Source organism: Ricinus communis, chromosome 1 (assembly GCF_019578655.1).
Source record: "Ricinus communis isolate WT05 ecotype wild-type chromosome 1, ASM1957865v1, whole genome shotgun sequence".
Taxonomy (NCBI): domain Eukaryota; kingdom Viridiplantae; phylum Streptophyta; class Magnoliopsida; order Malpighiales; family Euphorbiaceae; genus Ricinus; species Ricinus communis.
The window spans coordinates 6,099,144-6,115,382 of NC_063256.1; the positions used below are offsets into that span (position 1 = coordinate 6,099,144).

At 33.1% G+C, this 16,239-nt stretch overlaps 1 protein-coding gene across 15 annotated transcripts; it reads left to right on the forward strand.

The window, feature by feature from the left end:
• Positions 1 to 2,438: 2,438 nt before the first annotated feature.
• LOC8276680 (probable inactive protein kinase At3g63330) lies at positions 2,439 to 15,091 on the forward strand. 15 transcript variants are annotated; one of them, XM_015720384.3, is made up of 22 exons: positions 2,440 to 2,910; positions 3,417 to 3,672; positions 4,092 to 4,197; positions 4,321 to 4,462; positions 4,645 to 4,909; positions 5,106 to 5,470; positions 6,656 to 6,729; positions 7,113 to 7,260; positions 7,501 to 7,684; positions 8,132 to 8,360; positions 9,479 to 9,955; positions 10,496 to 10,553; positions 11,257 to 11,344; positions 11,555 to 11,608; positions 11,693 to 11,776; positions 11,932 to 12,075; positions 12,839 to 12,911; positions 13,580 to 13,668; positions 13,782 to 13,836; positions 14,327 to 14,444; positions 14,545 to 14,606; positions 14,723 to 15,091. In XM_015720384.3, exons 1-20 carry the CDS (start codon positions 2,607 to 2,609, stop codon positions 14,387 to 14,389), a joined length of 3,258 nt encoding a protein of 1,085 aa, XP_015575870.2. In that variant the 5' UTR covers positions 2,440 to 2,606; the 3' UTR covers positions 14,390 to 14,444; positions 14,545 to 14,606; positions 14,723 to 15,091. The 15 variants fall into 15 exon arrangements, with proteins under 15 accessions (XP_015575876.2, XP_015575871.2, XP_048228430.1 ...); XM_015720377.3 differs by having other exon boundaries at positions 2,441 to 2,910; positions 11,534 to 11,608; XM_015720378.3 differs by having other exon boundaries at positions 2,441 to 2,910; positions 11,534 to 11,608; positions 14,726 to 15,091.
• Positions 15,092 to 16,239: the final 1,148 nt, after the last annotated feature.

The window sequence follows — 16,239 nt, forward strand, 5'->3', positions numbered from 1 at the left end:
CCCATCGAATCTAACAAGATTTCACTCATCGGGAATGTATCCCAAGCTAGAAGCGAACCAAACAGCTTTAACATTTGCACAAAAGAAGAAGGTGCTCCACTGTTTCCACAACTCCTTGACAAAGGGGGGAAAGAGGGTTTGGTGCTAGCTGTCGTTTGTATAGAACTGCCATGGTGGGAACAGAATATCTAATTTCTCTCCATAGGAAGTATTTGATTTTGGGAGGTAATAGGGCCTGCCAGATACTTTTCCAGACTTGGTTAGTAGCAGCACGAGAGGATGATGCAAGGTGTGTTGTCGTGAGCTGGTCAGGAAGGGAGCAAGCCAAGTGATAAACTGATTTAGTAGAGAGCTTTCCTTTTCTATCCAAGTTCCAAACCCATTTGTCGATACTGGTTGGGGGCCCAATGGGAATGAGCTTAATTGCAGAAATCTCTTGCTGGGAGAATGTATTAGCTTATATGAATCAGCAGTTTATAATTTATTAAATATATATTATTTTCTAATCTTCTCATTTAATTAAATCAGTAATTTAAATTATATTTAAGAGAGCGTATTACATTAATGCAATCAACTAAATAATAAAAGTAAAAAATTATAAAATGTAATGTATTTATTATGCTATTAGTATGTTTGGTTATATAAAAAATAATATAATGTAATTATAATTTTTATTCTAATATTAATCTTATTTATAATAGTTGGTGTAAAAATAAAATATTAAAATAAAGTATTTAAAAATAATATTAAAATTATTATTTTAATATAGTCATTAGTTGTCCGGATTTGATCACCAATCATCGCATAATGGTGGTTGGTGGTGAAAGTATTTAAATTATATTGATAAAAAATAAAATAAATATAAATATATTATATAATTTTTGTTATATATTAAATATTATATCAAATTAAGGATAACTAGTCATTTATCTATGCATTGCATGTTGTTATTATTATTTTGATTATAAATTCAAGTTAAATAAATACAATTTAATAAATTTTTTAATATTTAACTGATTTATAAAATTTTTAAAAATAATAGAAAACCGACTATTTTTAAATCTTCATATTTTTTTAAAAATTTTATTAATGCCATAATATAAAAATGTATTTTAAGACTTATTTATTAATTAACTTTAGTATTATATAAATTAACATATCAATATAATTGATATTATTATTTTTTAGAATTAAAAATTTATTATATAATTAAAAATCTAATTCATTATTGAATATAATATTAAAAATATTATTTTCTATATTAGAATTATTATCTAATTATAAAATTAATCGATTAGTTAATATAATATTAAAATATAATTAATATATTGTTTCTTATGATAGAATTAGTATCATTAATTTGATTAAAAATTATTAGTTAATATAACATTATAATATAATTAATGTATAATTTTTAAAGATTATAGTCAATATTTAGTTAGAATGTAACTATGGATTAATAAATTAATAGAAAAGTTATAAAATTACACATAAATTTGAATTTCATAGGTAAAAAATAAATACATATGTCAAAATAAAAATCTTATGTGTCAAAATTAAGCATACATGTTAAAAAAATTTTAGGTTTAAAAATTAATATATATATAATATATTGATTATATAATATAATTACTATACATTATATATCAAATAAAATTAAATGTAATAGTTGCATCCTATCAAATATAAATTTAATGTTCCTATTTAAATAATTAAAAACTTTTTTTATTACACTGATTTAATCTAATAAATTATAAATATATTCATTTATTAATATAAATATTATAATTACATTGTTTATGGATATTTATTTATATTGCTTGTATAATTATTAAGATTCGATGCACTCACTTGTGCTTTAATAAAATATGAATATATGTAAATTACTAATACTAAAAGTGGTATATATATAAATGTTTATAAAATTTTATTATCAAATATTTTTTTACAAGTCTATCAAATTAATTAATTTAGTCAATTGATCCAAATAGGAATCAGCAAAAAAATATTAATTTATCACTTATTAATATATTGGATTTAAACTTGTGTTATATTTATAATGTATTAAAATTATTAAACTTGTTGTTGGGATTTGAACTTGTTGTTTAGTTCTTCAACCCATTTTTCTATTTTTCCAAATTATTGGTATATTAGGATTATTATTTGGTATTAGAAAGAAATTTATATTTTAATGATTTTTAATATTTTAAATTTTTATTTTTATAATAATATATCTTCAAATTTAATTTTAAATATATATATATTTATATACCTTTCTTAAGGAAAAAGATTTTTAAAGTTTAAAAATTGAAAAGGAAAGTTTAAAAACGCTTTCTTCAATATCAAAGCTAACGGGTTTTTATTTTGGGTCCTATTTCGTATTATCTGACGGTTTTTATATTTTCCTGATCAAATAGTTTGCCAGGTTTTATGTACAGTAGTATATAACATTAATAATTGGACAGCTTTCGCTAATTAATTACTCTGTACAACATTACCTATCGAACAAGCGCGCCAATCAGTTACTCTTTTTTTCTTCCCGGACTTCATTTCCATGATATAAAAAATTTCAATGGAAGTCGAGAATTTAATTTGACAGGAGACAAATGTCGGAATTTGCTTTTAAGTTTTTAATTTTAGGGTTTATTGTAACCCTATTTACAACGCCACGCTGTGACGGAGAATCCTCTACGTGTTTGACGGTGTATAAAGAAGGCGGTGCTCCGGCTGTTTTCCAATCCCTAAAATGCCCTCGCTGGAATCTTCCAAACTACGGTTCTCGATCACGCACTACCACGGGTACTGCTTTCGGCGGTAGCACCCGGTGCCAATCGGCAATGGTTCAGGGTCGAAGAAAGTCTCAGGAGGACCGAACATTATGCGCTCTCGATATTCGCATTCCTTTTCCTGGTCTCTCCTTGTTCTCATATTTAAACCTTATAGGCGTGTTTATGTAAATTTGCATATGGATCGGTCTGTCCATGGAAAGAGGTTTCGACTTAGGGTTAGGGTTGTGAATCCTAAAATTTTGTCAACAATTTTACTGTTTTGATTGATGTGAGACCCGCTGTAGACTACATATCAAGGATAGTCATATCTTTGTACTAAGGTGAAAACTCATCTAGTGTGGAGAAGACCTCTCACTTTTATGAGCTTTAATACCGCCAAATTCATTATTGTTATGTATCAGATAAAGGAAATCAAAGGCATTATTTGACAAATTGCTTTGTTTTTTTGTTAAAGGAAGTCCATGCGGTGAACAAATGAAAATACTGGCAAAACGATTACAGTAATTAAAATTCGATAATGATATACTTAGACCATATATCCTCTTTAACACAAAGACAGTATTACAATGGCACTTTTAGGATTAAATAGGATGATTCTACTCACAGATACTTTTAATTTTGGAGCAGATAAAACAGGGCTTAAGGAAGTTATGGTTGGGCTTATGGCAGTTTTTGATGGTCATAATGGTGCCGAGGCTAGTGAGATGGCTTCAAAGTTGTTGCTGGAGTATTTTGCTTTGCATACTTATTTTCTTTTAGATGCAACATTTTCTTTTGTCTTGAAGAAATCTACGGGAAGATTGCCTATTAAGGGAGAAAAGGATACTGTTTTTCAGGTGTTAAATTGGAATGGAGAAGTTCAGCACGGATTGAACTTTGATAGGTGCTTTCACAAGTGAAATTCTTTTAGTAATTTCATACAGATGAATGTTTTATTGAATTTCATTTAAGATCTAATCCAATCATTTAAAGGGTAGGATGTAATGGTACTTCTCTCCCCTGGGTCACAGTCAGTGATGCACTTATTGATTTATTTTTCAAGACAATTTTGTGATTGGTTAAGAATCACCTGAAAAACAAACAACTGTTGGTTTGTTCTTTTAGCTACTAATAAATGTGTGTTCAACACATCTTGAAATTACCCTTGTTCTTGTTAGTAAAATATAGAGAAGCTTCTGGACTAGGTTTTTAGCCTTTTGATGTTGATGGTGCTTTTTAGTGCTTAAATCTGCCTAATTCATGAATCTTATTTGTGTCATTTTGTTCCTAAAATATGCAATTTAAGTAAGAATGCTTTTGCAGGTCTAAGTTCTATTTGCCTGAAAATTTTGATGATTCCTTTCATTTGGAGATTTTGAAGGAGGCATTATTGCGGGCAATCCATGATATTGATGCTACATTTTCTAAGGCAAGGTCACACTGGACTTTCCTCTCTTGCCTACATTCTTTACTCCTTTAGTGTTTAACACGCTTTTTCTTTTTTCTCAATACTTATGCTGACAATTGGCATTCATTCTATTGGGTCATTAAGGAAGCATCTCGAAAAAATCTTGGTTCGGGTTCTACAGCTACCATTGTACTGATAGCAGATGGCCAAATTTTAGTTGCCAATATTGGGGATTCAAAGGCTTTTTTGTGCTCTGAAAAATTTCAGTCTCCTGCAGAGGCGAAAGGTTAGAAACATCTTGGCCATATAACAACTATTCAAAGTTCAGATACATTCTTTAATTACCATGGTTTGGTTCATGCCAATGGTTCAGGGTATTCTGATTTTCTTGACTGTGAAGGAAAAGAATATAATAGCCATATGAGAATGTGCTGAAGCTTATTAAGTTCATCGTCTTTGAATTTACAGCTGCTTTATTAAGGCTATACAGAGAACAAAGACGTAACGGGGCTGTTTCATCTATAAGATCTCGTGACAACATAAAATTAATTACATCCAATGGGCTGGCACATTTTATTGTTGAGGAATTGACTAGAGATCATCATCCAGATAGGGATGATGAAAAGTTTCGTGTGGAATCTGCTGGTGGATATGTTTATGAGTGGGGTGGTGTGCCTCGAGTAAATGGTCAGTTGGCTGTTTCCCGAGCTATTGGGGATGTGCAATTTAAAAGGTGGGGTCATAACTGGAAATTTTTTATGACTGGCATATTGTTCATGTCCCAAATGATCTCTGTCTGATATCCACTTTACATGCTACTTGATGTTCTTGCCTCTTTATCATCCATTAGCCTTAGTTGGATTGCCATTACTTATGATTTAAGGATGTTTTATGTGTTTCTCTTATAAAATGTTTCTGAATTTTCTCAGTTATGGTGTTATATCTGCACCTGAAGTGACAGATTGGCAACCTCTCACCACAAATAATACATATCTTGTGGTTGCATCTGATGGCATGTTTGAAAAGCTGAGCCTACAAGATGTCTGTGATATACTTTGGGATGTACATGGTCATGGTACCGAGAGATCAGAACTTTCTTCTACCTGTACGGAGTCATTAGCTGAATGCTTAGTAAACACTGCCTTTGAAAGAGGCAGTGTGGACAATGTGGCATCTGTTGTTGTTCCATTAGGATCTGCTGGATTTTCACAGGAACTGCCAAGGGAGAGGTGTCTTGGAGAGGGAGATAAGCATTGCTCATTGGGACTAAAAAGGTTTCTTCATGGACATTCAGGTAATTCTCTCTGCTTCTAATGTCTCTGAAGATGCTGTATTTGACTGAATTATTGTTTAGCGGAGTACATTATTACATGCATGAGGCTCAATAATTAATTTTTGTTACTATTTTGCTGTTGCATATTTGTACAAAAGATTGTAGCTAAGGCATGTTTAGGATTTGATGGAGATAAATTAAGATGGTCTCAGCATCCTGTTTTGGCTTTTCTAATAGAGTTGGTGATAGGGCTGGCCATTAGCATAAACTTTTGTTAGATTCTGGGAATCTGCAGTTTCAAAGAAGCCGGATGGGCGGCCAGTTTCTCTGCATTGGTTGACGCATCTCCCTTACCCATGTCCGCATATCTAGTATTGCCTCCCATTTTGTATTTTGTTTAGCATCTATGGTAAACTTGCTACTAAACTTGAGAAATCGATGTCAGAAGTTCTTTATTCTGGTGTTGTGAATTGCAGGAGGGATCAGTTGGTTAATCAGCTGGTCGTTTATAAAAGTCTTGAGGGTGGTCAAGGACTAGGTAATTGGCTTCTAGGAATTGCTAATGAGAAATTATGGACATTTCTGGAATAGCAGAATGGGAGAGAGGCCATGGCAAAAAATTATATCTCTCATCCGAGGAAGAGAGAGCTGTATTCAGCCCTTTGCAAATATTTAGTCATGGCTCCAGGCAATCAACTCGGAGTTGCTTCAGATATTGTTATTATTGCCTCATTTGATCCTGCATTGAGCTCTTATGTCCCTTGCAAACAACTTGAAACCAGTCATGTTATCCTTGTGCTGATCCATTTTGTGCCAGAACTAGTATTTTGCCATGTATGATAGTTTGCTGATTGCATCTTGTTTTATGATGTTCGGGCCTTGTCTATCATAAGACTTGCTGACATATTTTGGCCCGTCCATAGTGATTTTAACTGTTTCTCTGTTGCTTCACTTTATTAACATGCAAGTCATGAATGATGTCATTGGTGAATTTTGCATGTTATGTTGAGAATGTAAGATTACGAACAAATTCATATAGTTTTTCATATTGCATTTCTTTGTTTTAGTAGCATTGCTTACAGCTCCATCTAATTGTATTTCGTATGTATCCCAACTCTCTGCTGAATTCTGTGCATCCTCTTTATGCTTAAACTTCAACCATTGTTTGCGCTGAAGAGCTCATATTGTTGTGTCACTCTTTGACAGCTAATGACATCACTTCTGATCTCGTACAGTTACAGCATGAACATCCACTTCTTGCAAAGTTTGATAGGTTATTGGTAAGGAATTAAAAGTCTTGTTTATGATTTTTGTTCTTTGCTTAACTAAATCGGGTGGCCTTACCTCTTATTGTTTCCCTTGACAGAACAAATTATTCTGCCTGTGGAGAGTGATATTCTTAGATACATATAAATGACTGGTCATTGCAATTATTATCTTCTGCATTTTGTGTCCCACTGTTTTTACTCATGATCCATAAGCTTGAAAGTACACGAGACTCTGATCTGTACGATTGAAAGAAATGAAAACCTAATCTCTGGTCACCAAAGAAAGGAAAGGATCTGAGACAGATTCCTTGTAAACAAACTGTAAGATGGTGTATGAGTATCAGTCATGAGATTGGTATCATGAGTTTTGATGCTGGTTTCTTTTCTTTCCATAGGTTGAAGGAAAACGTGGCAATTTTGGTTGTTATTATTTGTCGGAGCACTTAAATGATATGGATACTGTGAGAGCTCTAAATAATGACAGAGAAAATAATTTGTACAACCTACCTCAGGCTCTACCAGAGGTCTTCAGTCATCAGTATGGTAAGTTGCATTAGATGCTCCTTAGTGGCATGCTCTTTTAATCTTCTGCTTTTAACAGGACTATGGCATCTTAACATCTCCAAGAAACTTCTTTAACAGATGTCTTCTCTTTTTTCAAAAACATTTTTTGGAACAATTTTAATTTGATTATGGGTGAGTTGAGGTCTGGGCATAAATGGATATGATTTTTGTCACAATTTAACAGTGCACTCACCTTCAGTTGTTTAAATTGTGTTTTAGGGGGGCCATTAAATCTGTATAGTGACCTGAATTTTTGCTTACATTCCGCGATGACTGTTGGAGTTAAAGATCAATGCACTACTCCTGAGGGCTTTGCTAGTTTCCTTGGTTTGCTTGAATCTATTCCATTTCAGGATGCTGGTTCAAATTATAGATCAACTGATCATGCAATGCCTGACTTAAGGTTCACATCTTTTCTTGTATTGATAACTTTTTACCTATCTTTGTGGATCTTAGCTTATGGAATAAAAATTCGAAATTCAAATTTCCCTGGTAGCCAACAATGGGAAATCAGAAAAGTTATGTCATATCCTATCATCTGAGGTTGTTTGACTTTTTAATACTAATAAAACATGGACTATAGAAAAATAATTAGAGAAGTGCTGGCGGGAGTTGGTGGTGGGGTGCAATGATCACTCTTGTTCTAGCATAGACTATGCAATGGTTATTTGCTGATCTGCCGTGATGGCTAGCTGCCCCATGCTTGTGGCTGGGGAATTTCTTTGCTAATGCTTGTAATTATTGCTTTGATTGAGTTATTCCTAATTAATTTTTGGGCTCTGTTTTGTGCTTCTTTCTTTTTGTTCTTTACGATTGAACAACTAAGACATTCTTACGTTTTACCCATTAGGTATGTGCTAAAGAAAAGGTTTGGTCGTGGATCATATGGTGAAGTATGGCTTGCTTTTTATTGGAATTGTCATCAAGGTGGCAGTGCTTCAAGTTGGACTGGAGAAAATGAAAATCTGTCATTTAATGGTTGTTCAAATGCAAATAGAAGTGATTCAGCTTATGGTACTACTCATGATCACAACGCTGGTTCTTCTGATGATGACTTGTTTATTTTAAAACGTATCATGGTAAGTTTTGATTTATCTGATAACTTATTGCTTGATCTGATTTCTTTATTAATGTGTTTCCCGTATAGCAGCAATCAATCAATCGATCAAACATTAGACCTTGGATGTCCGAAATCTTTTTTTGTCTGCCTGTGTTTTTGTGGCGAGTCTGGTGACTTTATTTGGTATTTGCAGTAGCTCTTTCGCCATGTGGAGAATCTTATTTTATTTCCATCTTGGTGTGTATAGATCCTCCTTCTCGCTTGATTTGCATGAGTGACTGCCACTCCGTGCACTATAAGCACCAACCCAGTTTAATATCAACTAAAGAAAGTTAAGCAAATGATAGGCAAAGGATTTGTCTCCTAAAAGTGGATTAAATAATTTCTTCTTTTTATTTATAATCTTACTAGAGCACGGATTTAAGTGTTTTCACTGGGATTCTCTATTCTTCTTATCCATCATCTTGAAGAGGCTTCTTCTTTATAAAGTCTGGTGGCTTTACTAGGCATTCTCATGACAAGCATTGGCAATGTGGTCATCCATTCAGGAAAGATATAGTCGCAATTCCTGACTCTAGTGTACAAGAAAGTATGTTATGGAAGCATTGACAATGTGGTCATCCATTCAGGAAACTTATAGCTTTTGCTTCGGTGCTTCTAAGATAGTATGACTGTCTGGCCTGTGGCCAAATTTAGGCCTGCCTTGAAAGTGACTGATCTTGTGATTTGCAGTTATTGCAGGCCTGGACCAACCTGGCTTGCCTGACTAGAAAAGTAGGTATCTATTATAAATATGGGTTGAGATCATTATGAGATGTAGTCCGGATTGTCAGGCTGGGCAATGGTTGAGATTCGAAATTCCTGGCTCTTGTTTCTAGTCGATTTGTTTGAGAACTCCAAATTGACCACTTTTCCTTTTCATATTTAATTTCCCTCTGATTCTAAGTTTTTATGGTTTGAGAGGACTTGATTTTTTAATGGACTCCATTGTTTCATTCTATCTTTTTTGGGGATACATCCTGGAATCTAGAAATTGTCTCCTCTTAGTTCTTTTTTCTCCTTTGTTTTTTGTTTAATGTTTGAGTTGTAATTTCTGAAGTTGGAAGTGTTTGTAAAAGTAGTTGATTACTGTAACAGGTGGAGAGAGGAGCTGCCGTTTATTTAAGTGGTTTAAGGGAGAAGTATTTTGGTGAAGTTTTTCTAAATGCCTCCAGGTGTCTTGGAGGTTTACTATCAGATGGAGTCACCACTTCTTTATTAGAAGGATGGCTATCAGATTTTGATGACCCATTAGAAATGGATGATTCACTGTTTGGAAATATGTTTTCCAACGAGTTTAGAATGCAAGGAACATTTGAAGAAGGTTTGAACCATATAGCAAGATATGTAGAGTCTTTTGAGTCGAGATCTAATGAAATCTGGCTTGTATTTCGTCATGAAGGAGTGTCCTTATCAAAGCTGATATATGCTGTGGAAGAGATAGAACATAATGCTAATGAAGAAAAGGTTGAGGAAACGAAGCTTGTTCAGGTGTTGCACACCTCAAAGTGGTGGCATTGGTTGAGAACAACAAAAGCAGGAAAAGAGGAAATGCGCAACCTTATATGGCAATTGGTATATCTGCAAACAAAATCTAGACTTGAGTGTTATATGATAAGTTTTTGGTAATTCAGGCCTCAATAACTTCTGGGGGTTCTTTTTATATGTGGATATTGCATAAAGTGTTTATTGCCTTATTTACATCATATGATTTATTTATTTATTCTATTTTACATACATACACATCAAGACGATTCAACCTTGGTGCATGCAATTTTTCAGATGAAATTCAGTTCTTCTTCCTCTGCTGAACTCGTTATCATTAGAATAACTGCAACTAGTTGATGAAATCTGTGGGCTTATTTCTTAAAGCTTTATTTCTGATTAAATATTCATCTGGAAGTTTGGGTTGGTCCTTAGGTACAACAAAGGGAATACTTCTAATTTTATTCTCTGTTCAAGTTTTGGTGAATGAGTTCCTGTAATGGAATACATGTAACAAGTTTTGGCTTGTGTAATTTGATTGAAGAAGTTCTTTCTGTTTCCATATTCATCCGCGTCTTTATCATTTTGCTATAGAAATATCTAATATGCTTTACTTTTTATCTTGCCCAGTTGATGGCTCTCAAGTCCTGTCATGACCGGAACATCACCCACAGGGACATCAAACCTGGTGAGAGCACCAAGGTCTTATTATGATAGGTTGATTTTAGTGTATTGTGATTTCGAAAATATAATAACTTTCTTAGAAGCATAAATTTGTACTAACCCTTAAGGGAATCTATTACTTGCAAATACTGAAAAGAGAAGTTCTTATTTACATCAATAACAGTTCGCCAGTCTTTTTTAGTCCATGCTTCTGATTATGACCATCTGTTGGTTTATTAGATCATTTACTGTGTTGACCTTCCTTCAGTTAATGTAACTAATGGATGTTATTCCTTTATTGCAAGCACTTGTGGGAATTTCTTATATGTGCTCCCTTGATAATAGGAGCTCACAATTTCTTTTATCATTCAACGAAGCTGAACTGTTCTTCATGCAGCTTGATATAGTATCACATAAAGAAATGAAAATAAAGAGAATGTCTCACTATGAAATTTATTCAATAGGGAAACTCATCTACGTATCATAAAATGATTTGAATCCTAGTAGCAAAATACAGTACTGAGATTACCCTTTCAGGAATAAGCTGGTTGAATGTTTTAGGACCAAACTTCGAATCTTATTGTCTGCATAATGTTGGATATTATGAATAACATCACATTCTTTTTTGTCCGTCAGCATGTTCAAAGTTCGATTTACTTGTTAATATCCGTTAGTAAAGTCATCTCATGGGAATTATGCATTACTCAAAGAATCGTTCTTATTGGCAGAGAACATGGTGATATGCTTTGAAGATCAGGACACTGGTAAATGCTTAAAAGGAGGTCCTAGTGGTGACAAGAATTATACCACCAAAATGTATGAGTATCTTATAATGATTCTTCTAACTTGAAGAGCTTCTTTGTCTATATTTTCACTACATGTAGGTTCCAGTCATTGGTTAGTAAATGGAAAATGTCTTGCGAGAAAACACATCTTTGATTTGTGCTTTCTGATCGTATTTTCAGTTATTGAACTGGTTATTGGATTCTTTTTTATTGACTTTAGGCGCATCATTGACTTTGGTAGTGCAATGGACGAGTTCACTCTGAAACACTTATATGGATCAGCAGGACCTTCTAGGTATTTGATTTTCCACGAGGAGCCTCTTTTGTTATTTTTTCCTGTGTTTTAGTATCTTATCAAGTGTTTTTGATCTATCATTAGGGCTGAACAAACATATGAATATGCTCCTCCAGAAGCGTTTCTTAATGCTAGTTGGTATCAAGGGCCAACAGCGTTGAATTTAAAGTATGTTTTTCTTCCATTTAGTCATGCTGAGTTTCAGGATCTTGCATCTTGCAGAATAAACTATTTTCCTTGCTCCGTTTATCTGTTATCATTATAACTGAATGTCAGCATTTTAATCTATTCATCATTGCCAATATTTCTCTGGTATTTCACAGGTATGATATGTGGAGTGTTGGTGTTGTGATCTTAGAGTTGATTTTGGGATCGCCAAATGTTTTTCAAATCAGTGCTTTAACACGAGCACTTCTAGATCCTCATATTGAGGGTTGGAATGAAGACCTCAAGGAGCTTGCATGCAAGTGAGTGTTTCCCCATATACAATTATTATAGTTAAATTTGTTGGATTATCATTGTTTATGAAATTGAGTCATGATCAATGCCGCATTTATGTGTCTGAATTAGGATTTTTATTTGCACCTTCCTTCCTAATGGAACCATGAAGTTTATTTAAGAGTAGCTATTTTTTTTAGCTGCGCAACAGGTTAACCTTAATCTCTGCAGATGGTCTCTTTCTCTCTTTTCTAGTGTAGAGGTATATCTAATGATTTTGCATATATTTCAAAGTAGAGATCAAAAAGTTGGATTTATGTTTTCTGAGAAGCTGCTTTAAGCCCTAACCTGGCTCATGACAGAGCCTCCAAGTTCTTGATTCAACCACTGCCTTTTCTTTTATCAAAATTGAGTGTCAGGATTGTGTGCACCTGAAATTGAGAAGAAGAGGAGGATGTCGTGAGAGCCACCAGCTGTGGTTTCTATGCATGTTCCACCACCATTTTTAAGTTTTCTGTATTATTCTTACAATAGTACAGACTCGAAGTTTAAGTTTTTTTTTATGCTGTATTGGTGCATGAGCAGTTATGATGATTAGAGTTCATTATAGTTGTTTTTAATAGTGGTGAGGAGCTCGAGTCTTTAGTACCTAAATAATAGATCCTCAAAGTTAATAATTAACTTGGGAAATGATATCCTAAGGCTTATATTTCTTAGTAGAAAGAGGATATATACTAGTTGATTGAAGGAGAAATATTTTATTTTCATGACTGGCTATTTGTGTGGCGCCAGACTTAGGTCATTCATGGAGTTGTGCATCTTAATCCCTGGAAGTTCCTCAAAACATCATCAAGCAATGGGCCAAGTGAGTCTACTTTTCTTAATTGATAGATCTCCTTAGTTTTCTCTTCCTGACAACAATTTGGTTGGTTATATCTTAATGGAATTATCTTTCCTCATACAATGTTCTAGTGATATACCTAGTGAAATTGGTTGTTAGAATCAAGCCTGGATTATCCACTGGCTTAAATTGGCTGCTAGTGATATACCTGCTAAATGTGATGTTTTTTTCTGATTTAAGAAATCAAATTTTGTTGGTAGTAGGAGACAGCCAGGTTTTCTTAGTAGCTTCTTTGGTATTCAGTGAAGTTGTTGTCTAACAGCATTTTCCTCATTGCAAAATATGAGATAATGTTAAACCATTAGTTTGAGCCTAGGCACAAATGGATGCGAATGTGTGAATAATTTTGGGGAAGGTTACACAATCTTCTAGCTTAATGAAAGAGAAAGAATAAACTGATTTCTAGTGGCAGTACAAGCAGTTTATCCTGAAATCTAGTTCATGTATAGTCCCTGTCCCCTGATTCAATTATGTACCAACAACCCCAGCCAGCCACCACCACCCCAATAACTAACACACGCTCGTGATGCTTCTTGAGAAAGTTAATATGCAGAGATCATATTATCTGTCATTATATTTTGTCTTTTTTTTTTTTTTTCCCAATTAATGCTGAGAAAATCTCATATTTGGAGATTCAGGGTAGAGCATCACCTGCTGCCTGGAAATGCTCTGAAGATTTCTTTTCACAACAAATTAAGAGCAGAGATCCTTTGAGATTGGGGTAATGTATGATGCTGGTGTTACTTTCTTTGATTAAACTACAGCATTGCTGTTTTATTTTTGCCCTTAATGCTGGTCTTTTACATATCCATTACTGTTTCACATTGTATGTAGGTTTCCAAATGTATGGGCTTTGCGGTTAGTGCGCCAGCTACTGCTCTGGAATCCAGTGAGTATGCAGATTATGGAAATTTGGTGAATTTTTCTGCTATTCTTTGATGTGAATTGCTTTAAATAATTCTTATGACAGAGGTACATATTTCGCATTAATTTTGATCCATGCGGAATAATTAGAACCAAATTACCAACTAATAGGACCATGGGTATCAGTTCTTAGCATTCTGTACTGATTGACAGCCAAGCCATAGGCACCCTTTTAAATAATGCATGTATTCTATTCACTTGAGATACAATAACAATATCCAGGCTTAGAGGCTGTTGAATTTGTTGGATAGTTGGATATGTCCTAGAATATCTCGTACAGAGTTTATAAGAATGCAACAGTGACATGTGGTTGCTTTAATATAACAAAATTCATTATTAATAATTGGCCAATGCCAAATTGTATAGCTAGTTATTGGCTGTTTACCTGTTTCAGTTTTCAATGGCAGCCTTTGCAAGCATAACACATGGTTAAATATAGTTTTTTGCGAGTGCAGGAGGATCGGTTGAGTGTTGATGATGCTTTGCAGCATCCTTATTTCCAACCCCCACCTGAATGATGAAATGTTACACGTCCTGCCGTTTAACATGCCTGGAGATCGTTGTTTCATAGAGGTACAGTACGGGTCTTTTCTGATTTATTTTGTAATTACCAAATATGTTGGCACTCTTTAATTTGTGTACTGCAAATTAATTCAAGCTCGCCATATCTCAGGCCAGGGGTGAATTGCTGATGCATTCTAGAAATGGTTTTTTTTTTTTTGGAGAAAAAGAATGGTAGGTGTTAAATAGTCGTAAACTTAATATCTGCTTAATTGTGATACGGATCAAAATTTCTAGTCTCTGGTTTACTTTTCATGACGGTTGCTTATGCATGCTGTTACCATGTGCAGCAGCAGGTTGTAATTTTGCCTGATGTCTCACGATAGGCTCGCTTTTTCAGCACTCCACATATTTGGGGAACAGCAAGGAAAAAAAAAAAGAGAGTGCAAAGAGGCATCATTTTGGCTAACCTGGGGCCATTTGATTTAAATGTTCCCTTTGAAAAGGAAAAATTAAAATTCATTGGAAGAAAGAAAAGGTGGCTTGCCTACCTGATTCGGTGATCAGGTTGGTAGAATTTAGTTACTGGTTGTTGAAATCTAGTGTTCATTTGTTGTTGGAATTTGGTTATTGGTTGCTAATGACCGACAAATGCTGGTGGTAGCAACTAATAGTTGATGAAGTAATATAATATTATTAATGATTACGTTCTTCTTTTAGCATAACGAGCACTGCAGTCGTTATCTGATTGATTTTATGCAATTAATAAAAAATGAAGATTAAAATGTGATTACATAGCCAAATACTAGCTGATAATGTTAAAATGTTAACATCACATAATTAATAAAGAAATCAAAATAGCTTAACTAAGACCAAGGTGGGAAAGGAAAAAAAAACACAAGCAAAATTGGTGCTAATAGAAACCACTGTCGACGGCTGGTGTGTTCTACATTTAAAAACGGTACGACGTCGTTCTCTTTTGAAATCTCATTTTTTCTGTCTTTTCGCCGTCCTTCGCAATATGTTAAGTTAGGTCTAGCTTAAATAGTAAGCGATTATAATTTTTTAAGCACTAATAATTAATATATGCTAATTATATTTTTAGTTAAAAGATAATCTATTCACAGCTCAATACTCTCCCTGTTGTATTCAAAAACTAATTTAGTAGATCCGTAAAGAAGAAAAAAATTAAAAGCATATATAAGCTACCTTCGTAAAAAGTAATTTTCTATTTTTTATTCAAAAGTTATAACTTTTTTAATTTCTATTGGTTTAGTTAAGCTGATCTAATTATAGTTTCACATCAAAAGTATAATATTAATATGACACTTTGTAGAATAAAAATTTATTTTTTAATTAGAAAATATATCATTGACTATTTTACAGTAGTTTTATAATAAATTATGCAAATTTAAATTAACAAAATATATCTTTTCTCAGAATTTTTAAAATAATCTTCGAATATGATATGCAATTTATGTTTTAAAAAAAAGGATAAAAGGAAATCTAAGTTTCTGTAATTAGAAAAAAACTTAATTAATTTAAGTTGCACAATAATTTTTTCTGTTTTACCAAATATAATAGTAAATCTCTTTTTACTATGATTTTTATATTAATTTTATAATTATAGTAATTACCCAATATTGTGAATATATATATATATATATGTATATGGAATTATATTCTTAATAGGTTTATATAATAAACTTATAATGTGCGAAGAACACGGAAAACTAATATTTATCAAAACTATGATTAAGGAATAATTATATTAAATTTTTTTAGGATGATACAATATTTTTTAATTAAAAATAAATGATTACTATTGAAAGGTAAATTAATGATAATTACTAATTTTTAAATATTT